The 17257-nt window shown below is 42.6% G+C and overlaps 1 protein-coding gene across 13 annotated transcripts in view; it reads right to left on the bottom strand.

The window, feature by feature from the left end:
• Limch1 (LIM and calponin homology domains 1) overlaps positions 1 to 17257 on the bottom strand; it is a 353723-nt gene that overhangs the window by 52043 nt on the left and 284423 nt on the right. For 9 of the 13 annotated variants that reach the window (XM_029560686.1, XM_008827215.2, XM_029560685.1 and 6 more), the window contains 2 exons: positions 6169 to 6204; positions 1476 to 1602 (listed from right to left, as the gene is read on the bottom strand). In XM_029560686.1, coding sequence (XP_029416546.1) covers positions 1476 to 1602; positions 6169 to 6204 — 163 coding nt within the window. The remainder of the gene's footprint in view (positions 1 to 1475; positions 1603 to 6168; positions 6205 to 17257) is intronic. The other 4 variants (XM_008827219.2, XM_029560687.1, XM_029560689.1 and 1 more) reach the window with 1 other exon arrangement.

A 17257-nucleotide genomic window follows, 5' to 3' on the forward strand; every position in this document is an offset into this window, starting at 1 on the left:
CTGAGAAGCCTCTCTTCCGTGCCTCTCCCCAAGGCGGCGGGGGCGGGGGGGGGGGGGGAGAAGAGAGGCCATGTTCTTTCTTACCCCTACATAACTCCCTTTCTGTGAGGCACAGACTAGTGGGCACTAAGGCCAGATCCAGGCACCACACTAGGGCATTCTCACACAACCCAATGAAAGTTTGGTTGGAAGAAGGTACCTTGAAGACAGGAAAGATTCAGCTATTACGTATACTGTCATTAGCAGGGCAGTGATTTCTTCAAATATAGCAGTGCGAAATATGTAGTCATACTTTGTGATAGTTCATAAATTTTAGAGAACAGTCCTATAGGGTAATCCTAGGGAATTTCATTTTTCTCTACTTGTAACCTCTGAATTTTAAGTATATTACTGGCAATGAGCTGGTAGGGATTCATTTACAGCTTTTCCCTGGATGGAAGAAAAGGCAGAATAAAAATGGCTTTGGAGTCTTACAGATCTGATGATTCATGCGTACTAATTCTTCTGATTCTCAGGATACCTTTGCCACCTGTTCCAAGGGTAGTTATAACACAGAGATGAAACTTCGGCTCCTGAGTCGGAGGATGGACTACAGCTGTGGGCAATGGCCTGCTTCTATCTTGTTCAGGCTTTTGAACCTTATCCATGTTAGCCTCTGTGAACTCATTTCAACAACTCTAAAATGGGGGTGTTTACCAGCCTGTAGGGTTAGATGTTCAGACATGCTGAGGTGGTGGGCACACAGACACAGTGTTTTATTCTCTATCAACTTTGGAGATGTTAACTTTTTAACTAATGTGGAGTCAGTTTTGTAAAACCTACCTCAGAGAGGTCTGTGAGAATTAAGCTCCAGCCTCTCACAGCCAAGTTCAAGCTCTTCCTGCCTTAGCTCTTTGCTCTCAGCACACAACCTCCGGGCCTTTCTCAGCCTCCTTCACCTTCCTTACTGGTTGGAATCTTGCCTCTCCCACCCACTAGCATGGGACTTTGGGCAAGGGACTTAGCTGGGCTGGTGTCCCTGTAGGTGCTGGAAGATAAGGGCTGCTAGTACACAGCCACTAAGAGAACTGAATGAATTACCACAGACAGGCATTTAGAAAACAGTGCCTGGTACAGGTAGATTTAATGGCAGCTGTAATCATCATCACCATCCATTAATCTCAAATACAGAATCTCCAAAGCCAGCACCCCGCTGCTCTGCACCCTGTTCTAGTTACCTGCTTCCCACCCCCTCTCCTTTGTAACCAAGCTCTGAACCAGGGTACCTACTGATCACACATCAGTGTCTTGCTCTCTGCTCTCCACTGACTTCTCCTTTAATCTACCCCCCCGCCGCCCCCGCGGTGGCTGTCTGAAATGTGGGGGGCTTGGGTCCCCAGCAGGGCTTTGAAGGCCAAGTCCAATCCGCCCAGCCTGGTGGTCGGCGTGAGTCCCACCCCGCCGAACATTCGCGGTCGGCCTTGACCGGAACTCACATCTTGCCATCTGTCGTCTTCTTCCCTCAGCTGGCTATTTATCAGCTGCAGCTGCTCCTGGCGGGCCCTGCTGTGCGGCAGCACCGCGGCCTCCTCCTCACACCGCATGTCAAACATACTCGTGCTCCTGACGCCGAGAGAGCAAAACAAAAAGCCAGCAGATGAGCGCGGGCGGGCTCCTTGTACTTCCGCACGCCGCCGCCCGGGGGCGCCACCGGGCTGCAAGCCGCCTCTTCCCTCTGCTGCAGGGCCAAGGGGGCTTTGACCAGGGATGCCCTGAACCCGGGTGCTTTCTATGAAGGGGCTAAGAAAGCGCTAGGAAAAAGTATCCGAAGCTCTGCACGCCTCCCTCTCATTCAGAAATGTGCTTGCTTTAAGAGAAAATGAGCATTCAAAGGTATATAAAGTGGGGAGACTGTAGGGAGGGAGGGCCCTGCTCTCTGAACTGGAACTTCAGCACACTAAGGCGTCTTTGTGGAAAGAGCTGGCTTGCAAGCTTCCTACACCGTGCAGAGACAATTTCTTCTCTTTCCAAAAAACTGTCATAAGGCCTCAAGATTAAGACAGCTACTTTTTCATATTTAAATGGATGATGGGCATGTCTGTTGTGGTTATTTCTTTTTATTTCCTGTAAAACTAAGTAATGGATAGCACATCTTGGAATTAAGAAAATATTTTATGAGGAAGGAATGAATATAAACCAAGGTATACTTTGCAACCTAATGTGTTCACAATTATTTTAATTTCTGTTTGTCAGGAAAACTTTGCATTTACTTTTTAAGTTAAAAAGGGCAAACAATTAAAAAAAGCCTTTTGGTTGTACATACAATTAAAACATTTTATTAGACCGCAAGGCCTTATCTGTTATGCTTACACAGACCTGTTAGACATGCGCTAAAGCAGCAAGAACACAAAAACCAAAGCAAAATCCTCTTCCCAACCCCCGCTGCCCTCAAAGAAGTGGGTAGCTCTTGAGACCAGATAGGTAGAGTCCAAAAGTTAGGTAGTGGAAGGCCCTTAGGTTTCCTAGGTATAGAAGATAGTAATGATCCATTTCTGAAACTAGTTTAGCATGGGCGGGGGACACAGGACAAAGCCATGTGCTTAGACACCAACTGATTCCAGACATCGTCAATGATGTGCAAAATCATCACTCCACTGATGCAGCACTGTTGGATGCAGTGGCTCCCTAGCAGGCAGCTCTTTGGAAGGAAAGGATGAATTCTAAAGAGATAGCCATACTCAGAATCCGAATGGATGGCTGGGTTCCTGTTTCTCCATCCAGGTGTTGGCTATTTAAACTCTAACCTGAGACTGTCTTCTTCCAGAGTATTCTAAGAATTCAACTGCAGAGATGGATTTTTTTTTTTTTTTTTTCCCAATCAGAGGCATCTGTTACCTTAGGGTGACCTAGTCCGGTGGGAAGGTGGGAAGCCGCTGTCGCCTACCCTACTCGTAGTTGGGCAGCTGCGCCTTCTAGAAAAATAAACCTAACTTCTCATAGGAGAAAAGGGCTGTGATTTTTTTTTTTCATCTATTTCATAGTATTTATTGTTATGAAAGATTTAGGAGTTTACAAGGCTAGGTAGAAAAGTCTAACCATGTGTTTTGAACTTTAAGATCAAAATTCATTTAAGTAAGTCTTCAGAAAGATGGAAGTCCATACCATTTCTCCTTTCACAGTTAAAAGGAAAATCTTTTAAAATATCCAAGCCAGCCAGTGATCATTAAGGCAGATTACAATTGCTGCTAGATCTTTTATCATATAAAACCTCTCCGATCAAACTCTGTTAACAATCACCAAGGAGTTGGAAGGTTGTAGAGTGAAAGGAGGCCCCTAATTAAGCCATATGTAATACCTATGGGCAGAATTTTGGCTTAGGCTATAGAATGTGGGCTTCTTCGTGAGCTGTGGGAAGAAAACAGCAGGCTTCTCCAGGGAGTGGGATTCGTCTATCTCACTAGGTAAGGGTAGTGGAAACAAGAGAGGCCTCCACAGTTGCCTTCCTCTGGTTTGGGTTGACATCTCTGCTCTCACCTTGAAGCTCTGACTTACTCAGAATGTGGCCAAAGGCCCGATAATTAAGTAGAAAAAGAAACTCTTGTTTACGTTCTCCTATACCAGCAAGTACTATCCCCCTCACCCCTCGCCCCAGGGTTTTTGCCTTTTTTTAAAAAAAGAAATATCAGCAAACTGGCCAAAAAGAGAAAAAGGAAAAGTGTGATATCTTTGTCATTTTTTAAAAAAAGGAACTGAAAAAGCTGAGAACTGACAATACTAGCTAGAAAATGTACTGAGTCACCAATAGAAAATGTTGTCTAGTTCAAAGGTGGAACTTGGCCTCTGGAATGAAGAAGTGTGGATCTGGGGATGGGATATGGCAGAGCTGGGGTGAGAAGCCCAGCTTCCAGAAGACTAATGTGACTTGCACTAACCCTGTCCTCAAGCACCATGCTTAGGCCCCTGTGCTGTTGGGACAAGGGTCACTGGCTGCAGAGCCCAGGACTCAGCTGGGAATGGGCTAACATTTTTGAGAGATGGGATTAACTTTCCTCAAGAGGAGTCTGGAAATGGTTTCTGAGCCAAGTTTAAGATAAAGAAACTCGGAATAAAAACATCCACAGCTTTATGAAGGTGCAGGCTCCTCTGGTGGGGGGAATGTTGGGAGAGGAGTGTCAAGTCAAAGACAGGAATAACATGAAATTAAATCCAGAGGGATTCTCCACTGGCCAGGACGTGGCAATTTCTTCATCTGTACAGGAGGCCTACCTTGACTTATATTCCATCAAGGTACATTATTTTTTGGTTGAGTTGTATTTTAAGAATGTGTCAATTATTGGTAAGTATAGTTTATGCCAGTAATTTCCTTTAAAGATTTTGGAAAAGGACAAGAATAAAGGAATAAACTAAAAACAATACATATTTCTACTAAAAACTGAACTCCCAGTATCAGTCTTTGATTTTGGTCTCCCTGGCTTCACATACAGTGTGTTTGCTCCAAGCAAAACATTTGACACTCTGTATATTCTCAGATAAAGCCTCTGGAAAAGAAGTTCCTTTAACTCTTCTTGGTCTATAGGCTTGGATTTTATAAACTTGGAGGAGAGAAGGTAGCCTGGGTCCCCATCCCTTTAAAGCAATCACTGGCTTTTTCTGGGGGGTGAAGTTTCAGAGTGAGGCTCAGGCAAAATCCAAAAGCTTCCTTTTTTCCTACCTTTTAGGGTTCCCCCAGATCTATTTCAGGCAAATTGAAAGGCAGGCAGCTTTGCATCAGTGAAGAATAAATCCATTCTATCACAATGTTTTTGCTCACCAAATCAAAATAGTGCTTTGTCTATCAATCCTCCCCCCCCTTTCAGGAGTGTTAAATACTGCCATGCAGGTTTTACAAGTAATAACCAGCACTCAATTTTACAGATTACTTAACTCCGCAGTCAGTCAAGTGAGGGCTGAGTTTGGTTTTGAGACATGAAAATTCTGTAAGTCAGATAACTAGTCACAGACAGTGATAGACTATGACTGCTTAGGGCTGAGTTCAAACTTAGCTGACATCTTCAATATAACATGGGAAAAACATGATATGAAAACATTTTTTTCCAAAAATAAAAACCTTCTCGCTCCTCTCTTTCGTTAATTGACATTGTCATTGTTATCAGTGAAAAGATGTCTATGGTTGGTTTCTACTTCCTTATTTAAACACCTCACTGCATGACTTAGAACTATGACTGGGTTGCAGACAGGAGGACAGCAACATTTACTCTTCCATGGTAGTCTAGCCTTCCATCAGGTCACACACAATGCTTTTGGGGAGAGGAGAGGCATTGGGCTTCACACAGCTAATGGAATTAAATATTAATTGTGTTTCTTAAAACTGAAATTACTCAAATCGAAGAAGGCTCTTATTCTCGAAAAAAAAAAATAAACTTTTTGCATTGTATATCAGGTGTAGAATGGTCTGCTGTAGGAAAACCAATTTTTGAACAGAGTTCATGTGGCCATGATGTGTGTGTGTGTGCGTGCGTGCGTGCGTGTGTGTGTGTGTGTGTGTGTGTGTGTGTGTCTGTGTGTTGTATTCTCAAATTGGGAGGTGAGGTGCAAGGTGAGGAAGAAACCTTTGTGCAGAATGAAAGGCAAGCAGCAGGCAGAGGAAGCCCGAGTCTTCTACACCCTTGACCCCTTGCTATGCCACGGAACTTGAACAAAATCCCAATGTTTTGGTCTTAAATATCCCACAGTTTATATGACTCCAACCTGGTAGGAAGCAGGGCCTCTGAACCTATAATTAGTGGTTTAGAATTTTTTTCTTAGTTTGAAAACAAAATGAATAACTCTACTTCATTGTTCACTCCCAGCCTCAGTATCTCGAGAGTTAAATGCAAACTCACAATACCCTTTTCATAATTCCGTGGTGCAGAAGGGGTGCTGATGCCCAAACTAACAAGAGCGACTTGGACATGCTCGTCTACGGAAAAGCGAATGTGAAGTTTTAAGCAGCAGCTGCGAGTTAGCATCATGCTTAAGTTGCTTTCTCTTCATCTTCCCTGCCCAGAACACATGTTCTGCATTCCACAGCAGAGTGTGTTCACTCTTCAGCTCCTGTGGCATCCTTTGCATTTCAATTAGTGGTAAGTACTGGAAGCATGCAGTTTAGGCTCATAATTAGCATCATTCTAGTAGTACAAGGCCACTTACTCTGCGTCATCTGACACAGGAGTTCTTGGACCGTATCTACGAGATCAAATACACAGTTAGACAACTGCCAAGACAGAGAGTCGATGCTGTGATCAACCTGGAAAACTGCTAGGGAAATGCACATGTACCAAACCTTTTTGTTGGTGGCTGGAAGAGAACTGTCGTTATACAATTAGCACTATTCATTAGCTGCTGAAAAATCAAAACCTCAATATTTCTATAAGTTATAAAATTTGTGTTAAAACCCAGAGAGAAATCAAATAATCCCATGCTACCCACAAGGAAAGACTCCTTTTGATATAAACACAAAGGGGGTAAAGTGTAATCCACAGTGTTTAGAAAAGGCAGTTTAAAACACAAACATATTATGGCTGTTCACGATTAAATCGTCGGCAGTAATGGGCTGTAATGGACATGCAGTATACAAGCACACCCTTACTGAGCTGTCCTGATGTGTTAATGTATTTGCACGAATGACATCAAAGAGTATTTCTACAGTTTTCTGAAAGCAAACCAGAACTTCCACAGAACTCCAATCAATGCCTTCTGTCTGCATCTGACAAAAACCACAATTCCTAGAAAACTGCTAGTCTTAATCAAAACCAGACTTGGAGGATATTCCACAACTTAAAAAAATCCAAAATTTTTTCTGATCTTTTATAGTCTTCTGATACTTTAGGTTTATAAAGCTGTATCCCTCTGTAATAGTTATTTTAGGTCTAAATGTATCTATACAAAGAGAAAGATTAAGTTAGATTTTAAAATGGGAAGAGTATACGCCCACATTAAAGTACATTTTTAAACAAGCAGTTCCCACAGATGAACTATCTTTTCAGCAAGGAAAAAAGTTTTAAAGCACAGTCCTTATCTATACCCCAAACCACTGCTCACTTCTGCATTCTGAAAGTGGACAAAGAATTACCACAGTATGGCCGGGCACGGTGGCATGCACCTTTAACCCAGCACTCAGGAGGCAGAGACAGGCGGATCTCTGTGAGTTCAAGGCCAGCCTGGTCTACATAGTGAGTTCCAGGTCAGCTGGGGCTGTAGGGAGACCCTGTCTCTAAAAGATCAAAAATAAATAAGTGAAGAAAGAAAGAAAGAAAGAAAGAAAAGAAAGAAAGAAAGAAAGAAAGAAAGAAAGAAAGAAAGAAAGAAAGAAAGAAACTACCACAGTAAGAAAAACATATCCTGATTCCAGTTTTCCATAAGTTACACCTTGGAATTGTCAGCAGAATATTACCTGGTCTAATGATCATTGTCCTAACAAGTAATTTTTAAGGGTCTCTTCCTATAATTTTAGAGAAATCACCCCAGAATGCATGGGTGCATGCACACAGACAATTTGCTTTCTTAACATTTATCATTCTAGAACATTCTACATTTATTGATAATAATTTCATTTACAGAAAAGGCAATCACATGCATGTAAAATACAAACAAGCAAGCAAATCAACCAGATTTCTGTTGAAATGGATTTGTGTCTGGCCCTGAAAGTATCACATTCTGTCCCCAGGGAGTAGCTTCAGAAGCGGCCAGTTTAACCTAGCATTCTCTATGTTCTGAAAGCCACTACTGTGAAACAAGTGATGAGTGGACTCTTCCGTATCAAGAGAGGATGCCTGAGCAGTATTAATTCTGAAGACTGGATACCCATTACTTATCTAGTAAAAAGGTCTATTAGAATACACATAACCAAATAAAGTGCTTTCTAAATTGCCTTTGAAAGAAAGCAAAGAAGTTATTCCTAATGGATGATTAATGGGGAAATAACAGACTAAGAGTTGTGTGATTTTTAGGTCTCTATTTGGATATTTCATTAGCGTTGTACTGAAGTAAAACATACTATGGAAAGTACATTTGTACCTCACTGGGTTTTCATAATCTAGACATACCCAGGGATTAGTATGTCCTGTCCTATCTGACAGACTCTTAGTGTAGACTCTTGGTTGGTTTTGTTGGCCTAGAACTTGCTATGTGAATCAGGCTGGCCTCAAACTCAAAGAAATCTTCCTGCCTCTGCCTCCCAAGTACTGGAATTTAAAGGCCTGTGCCACCATGCCCTGCCTGGGTTTGATTTCTTTTAACACATTTTGTTTGTGAGGCTCTGCTACATTGTTGCACAAAAGATATTTGAATTTGAATTTTTTCTTCACAAAAATAATTAACACCTCAAAAGTCATCTCTGCCAATAAACAGATTCATACTAAAATTTGTTTCGTGGAGCAAGAATTTTTGTTTGTCTTTCCCTCAACAATAGACAGAGGAGGCCTTCAAGAAGCATGGAATGCTTACTGGATTTGTGGAAATTGGAAAAGAAGTCTCTGAAGATCACCTTTTTTTTAAAAAAAAAATTATTTTATTTGATATGTGTATGTATGTGGTGGTGAGTATGTGTACATAAATGCGGTGCTCACAGAGGCCAGAAGCAGTGGATTCCCTGGAACTGGAGTTACAGGTAGTTGTGAGCTGCCTGATAGTGCTAGGAACCAAACTCGGGTCTTCTGTAAGAGCAATCCAAGCTCTTAACCACTGAGCCTTCTCTTTCTTTTGTCCCTTTACTGTGTACTCATGGATCTAAGGAATTTTCTCTCAGACTAATTTGTTAGTTTTAAAAGGACACACAGCAAGTAGAACTGCCTTTGCTGGTAAGGGGAAGATAATCAGAGCTAGGACTTCAAGTGGCTCTTTCAGTTATCCTATGGGAGACCACAAAGTAAAAAGGCAAGTTATGTGATGCACTCACTCACTAACCAGGAGATGCCCAGGAGATTCCTTCAGTGCAAAGGAGGAGAGCTGGTAGGCTACAGGGTATAGAATTGGCAACTGTGGCACAGTTGGTATGAACATGCTACCAAAAGAATCATTATGGGGCTGGAGAGATGGCTCAGCAGTTAAGAGCACTGCTGCTCTTACTGGGGACCTGGGTTCAGTTCCCAGAATCCACTTGGTGGCTAACAACCATCTGTAACTCCAGTTCCAGGGGATCCAGTGTCCTTTTCTGGCCTCCTCAGGCATTGTATGCACATGTATGTTGCACTTACAAACATGCAGGCAAAAAAATCATATGCATAAAATAAAAATAGATAAATAAAAAATTAAAGTCAATAAAGTCTTAATTTAGGGATGGGGTTTTTAGAAAGGCAATAAGCTATGTACATCTGATTCTATTTTTATAACTTAGCACTAACAAAGCATTTCAGACTCCATGATTATCCAGTGATAAACTTCTACACCCTGAACTAATCTGAAATGAGCTTGGTAAATGGCTTTTTCATTCATCTAAGATGAGCACTCAGCTTTGTTTTGCATATAGTAGATACTCAGTAAGAACTTGCTGAAAGGAAGCATGAATTCTTGAGTGTACATTGGCTCAGTCTAGAAGTATTCCATGGGCCTGCGAGATGGCTTAGCAAGTAAAGGTGTTTGCTGCCAAGCCTGAAAACCTGAGTTCAATCCCTGCAACCTACATGGTGGAAGGAGAGAACAGACTGCATTAAGCTGTCCTTTGACCTCCACTGCCGTGTATGTGTGTGTGTGTGTGTGTGTATATATATACACATATAATAAATGTAATAAAAATAAAGTATGTCACAAACTTACTATGCCTTTCCTCTCACACTAACTACTCATCCTAATTTGAATATAAAGAGAACTCTCTTAGAACCACAAATAAGTGGAAGATACAAATGACTCCTGTAACTTGTGTAGACAGTATCCTGAAGGAAAGGTGGTTTTCCACTCAGAGCTGAGTTTGAATCTTGGTTCTCTAATTCCCATCTGTATGTCCTGGAGTTGGGTTTTCCAATTGCAAAGTGTGAATAGAAATTCTTCCTCTCAAAGGTTGCTGTGAAAAACAGTTTTCCAGACTGTATTCAACATTCAGCCTGCAGGCCCTGTTCCCATCTTCCTTTTCACTCTGGCATGCTCTAACAGTGACCCATAGATCCAGAGTCAAACATCATGCTGGGACATCAGTAGGTGACTATGGAGGACCTACTCACGTAAGAGGATATGGAGGTTCATCACTCCGTTACTTTGTCATTCATCAGGCCTAACAGCCTGGGAACCACATGGGAGTCAATCACATAACTTTTCTCTCTACTGCACTTCTCCCTTGTGAAATGGAGCAAACACCCACTCAACCTACCTGTGAGTTCCCAGAGGGTGAGCTAGAGGCAGCACACATGCTGAAAGATACAACATACTCTACATCTATGGTGTAGAGCCTGACTAAACCCCTACCCCTGGGCATTGTAGAACAGGGCTCTATTATTCCTATTATCCAGAAGAATAGGAACTCTGGGTGGAATCCAGCTGATAAAGATGGCTAGGGTATTCATTTTACAATTTGGGGATTACTTAATGCTGTTCTTGCTCTCCACTGTGCCCTTGACATATTGCATGAAGGTCATTTCAGAAACAGAACTCCATTACTTTCCCTATCATTGTGAGCTTAAGACACGCAAAACCCTTTTCTCTCCTTTGCCCCCCAAGTAGGCCACACTTTTAATAAAAACAATACTCTTATTAAATAGCAACAGAGGCTCCCAAAAAGCATTATTTCATTACTCTTCGTCTTAAACCAAGTCAGAGCATGGGCTAGACAGCAGACCTTTAGACAGCAGTGAGGGTCGGCTACTGATGAAAAACTAAGTTACAAATTTTATAAATGCCATTCATCTTCTTTGGCCTGAAATCCATAAAACTGAGTAGGAAATAAGTTCAACGCCTTTACCGAAGGCTCCTCTGTGAGCCACAAAGAAACAAGCATTTCCCATTTATTTGGCCCACAAGATGAAGATCAGAAAGAATGTTGACAGGTAAATTCATTATTTAACTATTCTTTACACACTGGCTTGCATGCAAAAGAGAAAAATATTCTGGATCACCAGGGTCAGTATCAATCATTCCATTTTTTCCGACAACAGCAGGTAAGTACCTTTGACACACCATGATGCATTAGTAGCACACTTAAAGCATGTACCAAGGCTTAAACTGGAGAAGCACATCACAGGGCACAGGATAACTTCTGACCTCTCATCATTCGTGGGTGCACTCTTGGCAGATTCCTGGGCATCCTGCTGCTGTGAAAATGGAACTGGAAGGAACTGGTTTGATTTAGATCTGGTATGCATAGGGGACATCCCAGCTGTCGTGGTCATCACATCATCTTTTCGTGAATCAGCCATCTTGTTTTGACCTTTCAGTCCACAGTCACTCCAGGCAGGAACTGCCATTTTCTCTGATCTCTCTTCTGTTGCCAAAGGCTCCCACTCAGAGGCCAGAGGACATGCTCTAGGGCAACATTCAGTCCAGCTAGTTAAGGGTCACTCACTGCTCAAGGAATTCAGTAGCGTCATTCACTGGCATTAATCAAGGCAGAAGAAGCCAGCATCCATGAAGGCAGAAGCGCACAGAGCAGCTGGGTAGGAAATCCCCCTTTTAATTTGGCGAGCCTCTATCATGCAGCCGGTGCACAGGAAAGGTTCCCATTCTGCTTTTCCTGATTGGTGAGGATGAAAACTGGCCAGTCCCTGGCCACATGCAAAGGCTAAACTCTCCACCCAGAGTGGGCTCCATAAACACAACGCTGATCCTAGGATGGGCACATCCACTGAAGTGACTTTACTACACCAAGGGCACACTGGGATGCTAAGCTGTTGTCTGAGAACATAATGGCCACATACAACAGAGGCAGCACACCATAACACACAGGCAAGAGGCTCACGGGGGTCGGCTGTGCTCCTCCAGTCTTCCTAATTTTGGCAGCATCTCAGGATCTTTTTGAACAACTCCTTCATTTTGTACGCTGCCATACTGTGGCAGCTGTGTGGGCATAACTAGAGCCAAAGAGGACAGCTTTACTATGATTAAAAAAGAGGCCAGCTCCCTTGTCAGCCATCACCTCCTGGGAGGCAGAGCGTGTTACTCCCTACCTTCCTCTGTCTTTGGGTTAACGCAGACCTGCTTGTCTTGAGTTTCTAGCACTGGTGCCAGCCATGATGTGCCAGAATGCAGTACCCTGTTGTTAATCAGGTAGCATGGGTGACAGGAGACAAGAGGAAGAGGGGTTATGAAAGATGACTGAAAGATGAAAAGAGTTCTTTTGATGTCATTCCATGGGTCAATTAGCAAAGGTCACATAATCAGATTGAGATAACAGTATATGAGTTCTCCCAAGACAGGAAACAAGTCAAGGAGGCCTGGCATGACCTTGGCACTATGGGACTGAATAATGGCCCATATGGACCCAAGGACTTGAAGCTTCATTTCTCTCACATTTCCTGCCTCAGCCTCTCAGATGCTGCACACAGCAGCTGCTGAAGCCCCAAGACCATGTGTTTCTGATGTATTTATATATACAGCCTATTCTTCAGGAAGCTAACCAGCCTGGAGCTCCAGACCTTCCTACATGTTGTGGACCATGTACCATCTCCTTTGTCCTCAAGGGTAAAGCACAGAGAGGAATGTCCTGAGTGTTTTCTTCCACCATGAAGAACCTCACATGACTCCTACCAGGTGGATGAGATAGAGGTTCCAGGACAAGCAGGAGACTTATAAATGTTCTGCCCCTACCTAAGAGAATACAGATCAGCTAACAGAACTGGACCTTTAAAGGAGGGTTTGGGATGGCCTCCAGGGAGAAACTGGTGCAGGCTGATGAGCTGTTCCCCTTAAGTCTGGGCACTGATGTTGCCAAGAAATCTGACTTAGAGAAATTCAAGAGGAATATTTTACCAATCACCGTTTATTAGACTTTGAAAGCTTAGGGGAAGGAAGAGGTCATTACTTTTTTACGTGTCTACTTGGATATCTGAAATTTGAGCTCAGGATGCTCATTGGGACCTTGTAACTGTGGGATAGAAAAGAGGGAAGTTGTTCCACATAAACCAGGTTTTTAATTAATGTCTTTAGAGAACACATGAGCAGCATCATTAGGACAGTCCATCTAGCCTTCCAGTAGTTTCAAATAATAAAACACTGTCCAATGGTTAGACAAAAGGGGGCATCTGTGGAGATTACTGGCCTTCTCAGGCATTGACTCCCAAGACAACAGATCAGAAATAGATACCTGTCATTTAACCTCACACACATGCTTCCCCCAGGGTGGACCCCCCCAATGTCATTTTTCTGCTGTTCAGTGGAAGACTGTCAAAATTTTGTCATCTCTAGGAATTTCTGTAATGTGATTCAGCAAACATTTTGCTGTTTCTGCTTTTTTTTGGTGCTGTGGGTCTAGCACATGTTAAGCATACAATCTACTACTGAGTTACACCCCCAGCCCCAGCAAAATTTAAAAGCAACACTTGACTCCCATGCAGGCCTCTTTGCACAAGGAAGGTAAAAAATAAGTACCTGCGGTCATTCTGGGCACTAAGCATTTGGTCTTCCTTTAAGCTGGAAGTGGCAATACAGGAAAGGGACACAGAGGAAGTTGGGCTCTTGCTGCCAGGACTGACAAGCTCTGCATCCTCCCTAGGCCCGGCCTTGCCAATACTGAGCCGCTTCCATGTTTGCTGATCTATTTCTGTCACCGGCCCAAAGTGCACAAACTTTTGCTTGGGGCTGGACGCTTTCTTGTAGGCTCTTGCTTTACGGCTGGCGAAGTCATCACGGACGGCGGTTTCTGCGTTGATTTCTGGTAAGGGCTCAGGAGCACAGGTGTGCTGAGCATCGCCATCCCTGGTCAGAACCAGAAATCAGTTCCAAAGGTTTCCAAGGTAAGTATAAATCAAGGAGGTTGAAAAGACAAAACCAGATACACGAAAAATACTCCCTTCGTTAGAACACAATGGCTTTTCCCATCAACCAATCAGATGAAGAAACGACCACTGTTCTTGCCTAGGTAAACAGTGCTTTAAGCTTCTATTGCTTCCAAGGCACCAATTCCGACATCACAGCTGCTAGCATAAGAAAACTGTAGGCATAGCAGAATGGTTACAATTCTTTAACTATCAAGTTTAAATTCCTTACAGTAAGCTGGTCTAGCAAAATAGATAACCATTCATGGTAAGTCAGCTGGTTAAAGATATTTTCTGCTAACTCGACTTTTAGTATTGATAATGTCTCCCCTATGTGCACTGAGCCCATTTCTAGGAGCTCTGTTTTGAGAGGTACTTTTTCCAGATATCAAAATAGAAAATGAAAGGATAGTATTTGGCTTTTTGATTGTTAAATCACACCGCTGCTGGGGGAAAAATCGAGACGCACCTCGTCTTTCCTGACACTTTTAATCTCTCCCAGGTCTCCAAGTCAGCTTCTGTGATAGCAGAGAGCTTGATGAAGCTTGGAGCCTTGCGATGAGGGGTGAGTCTGCCCTGGATTCTCCGCTGGGCCAAGTCATCCTTCTGAAGGTCTGGCATCTTCCTGAGACTCGCTTCTACTGGCTTACTCTCTTGAGTTTGTGTGACACAGGTCACTGCAGCCTTTGCGTCTTTTGGTCGGCTCTGGTTTCTGTCAATTTGATTCAGGCCCCCACATCATTGGAAAAGTCAAATCCAAGGAAGGGATCAGACAAAAGAATGTCAAGCATGGAAACTTAAGAGGCTCAGGGCAGAATGAGAGGATGGGAGCAGCTCTTCCTTTCTCACAAACATGGAATTAACCGGAGCTGTGAGCCCCTTCAAACACATAACCCATTCTTTTATTTTTTACTTTCTGCAGTGCTGAGATCAACCCAGGGCCTTGCATATGCTAGGCAAGTGCTCTACCATTGAGCTACACCCGCAGCCCTTTGTGTAGTCCCTTTAATACTGTAATGAGACAATTTTTTTCCTCAGTGGATGATAGTCTCTAACTTAGTCTAGGAAGTGAGGCCAGGGCTGGCTGAAAGGCTGCTAAGAATGGTAATGAGATTTCGGTGTGATAGTAATGATGCCCAATTCTCACACTATTCAAGTTCCTATAATGAATTCAAGTTTTCTGATTCAATCCCTCAGCCCTCTTGGAAAGCTTTTTACTGCATCAGTAAAATGTTAGTAATGAGCTCTGCGTGATCCAAACTCTAGGATTAGTTTGGAGATAGCTGGAACACGGTTCATATATGAAACATCTCAACTGTAAGCTCCCAATTACCAGAGAGTACATTTAAGTTGATTCTGGATAAAAAGCTTCAGTGTTCAACCTCACTCTCTATTTCACAGAACTAGTCAGGTTTGGCTACTGTGAATGTGAAGAATAGAGAGGACATGCTTCTTCTGTGTATATATAGATGCAATAGCCATTTATTTCTCTGGGTTGTTTTCTCTCTCCATTTACCTTTACTGATGCTAAATCAACAGTCTCAATTATTTTCCTAAATTAAACACACACTGGCAAATGTAACTTAAACTAAAGCTGTGCCAGCCATATATGTAAACATTCTATCACTCTTTGTGTGTGCATGAGTGTGTGTGCACTCATGCATTGTGATGGACATCTGTAATCTTAGTATTTATGAGGTGGAGGTAGGAGGATCAGGAATTCAAGGCCAGCCTCAGGTGCAAGTTCCAGGCCATCCTGGGTGCTTTATGAAACCCTATGTCCAAAGCAAAAACAAAAACCAAAGCACAGTATAACAAACACTGACTCCTTCACTAAGCTCAATAACTATGCCCAAAGACTGATTTTTAATTGAGAAAACTGTAACAAAGACAATGATATTGTCAGTTTGACAGACCTAAGATATATCTAAAATGATGGACAGAAAAATAATGAAGATGCTAACTCTAATTTTGATATTATGGAAAATTACAGAAATGATCCACTTTATAGGCTGAAATTCTGCAAGTAGACATGTTAAATGATATCACATCTCTCTTAGAGGACAAAACTCACTGGACAAATTCCACATGACTACAATTCTTCCTGAATTTATTCCAACATGCATGATTTGAGCCTGATCTAAAAAAAATGTTTGAGATAATAAGTGTTTTGTAGTTCAGATTTTTAAAATTTTGGAATATTTTACATATCTGTATGGAGATAGCTTGGAGATAAGATTTAAGTCTAACCACAAATTTCACTTATGTTTCATATGCATGTTATAGACATGGCCTGAAGGTCATTTGTATACAATATTTTTGTACACTTGCATTTTGACTATGACCTGTCATATGAGGTCAGGTATGGGATTTTCCACTTATGTATTGGGTCAACTTTTAAAAATTTTGGATGTTGAGACTTTTGAGTTTTGAAATTGGAGATGTTTAACCTGTACCAAGATGATGGGAGAAAGATGGGAGCAGAAAATTAAACTGAAAACAAATTCTGTGATAGCACACAGAGTATATGTCTGAGAAGTGTGTATGTGTGCATATGTGTGCTCATGTGTGTGACTGCAAGTGTTCATATACTATTGCATGGATGTGGAAGTCAGAGGCCAACCATACAACTTTAGGTGTTGGTTCTCTCCTTCTACCTTGTTTGAGACAGAGCCTCTCTTGTTCACGACTGCATCTGCCCCACAAGCTGGCCTGCAGGTTTCTGACAATTCTCTTGTCTCCGCTGCCCATCTCCTTGTAGGGGTACAGTGGGATTTACAGACACTTATGCAACTGCATAAGTGGAATCCAAATTCAGGTCATCAAGCTTGCAGGGCAAGTGCTTTACCCACTGAGTTACCCCTCAGCCTTTGCCTTGCCTTTGATTAGAAATATCCATCATTTGTCCAGGAGAGCTTGCTTGTATGAGAGAAGAAAGACTAAGCCCATTTTTTTTCTTTCCAACATTGAAAAGTTGCTAACATAAGAAGTAACAAGCCAGGTATGGTGGTGCATGCCTTTAATCCCAGCACTCAGGAGGCAGAGGCAGGCAGAGCTCTGTGAGTTCAAGGCCAGCCTGATCCACATAGAGTGTTCCAGGCCAGCTGCGGCTACAGGGAGACCCTGTCTCAAAAAAGACCAAAAGAGGGGCTGGAGAGTGGTTCAGCGGTTAAGAACACTGACTGTTCTTGCAGAAGACCCGGATTTGAATCCCAGCACCCATATGGCAACTAACAACTGTCTGGAACTCTAGTTCCAGGGGATCCAACAGCCTCTTCTGTCCTCCACGGGCATTGCATGACATGGGTGCACTTACCTACATGCAGGCAATACATGCATACACA

Source organism: Nannospalax galili, unplaced genomic scaffold, assembly GCF_000622305.1.
Source record: "Nannospalax galili isolate Female #2095 unplaced genomic scaffold, S.galili_v1.0 scaffold772, whole genome shotgun sequence".
NCBI lineage: Eukaryota > Metazoa > Chordata > Mammalia > Rodentia > Spalacidae > Nannospalax > Nannospalax galili.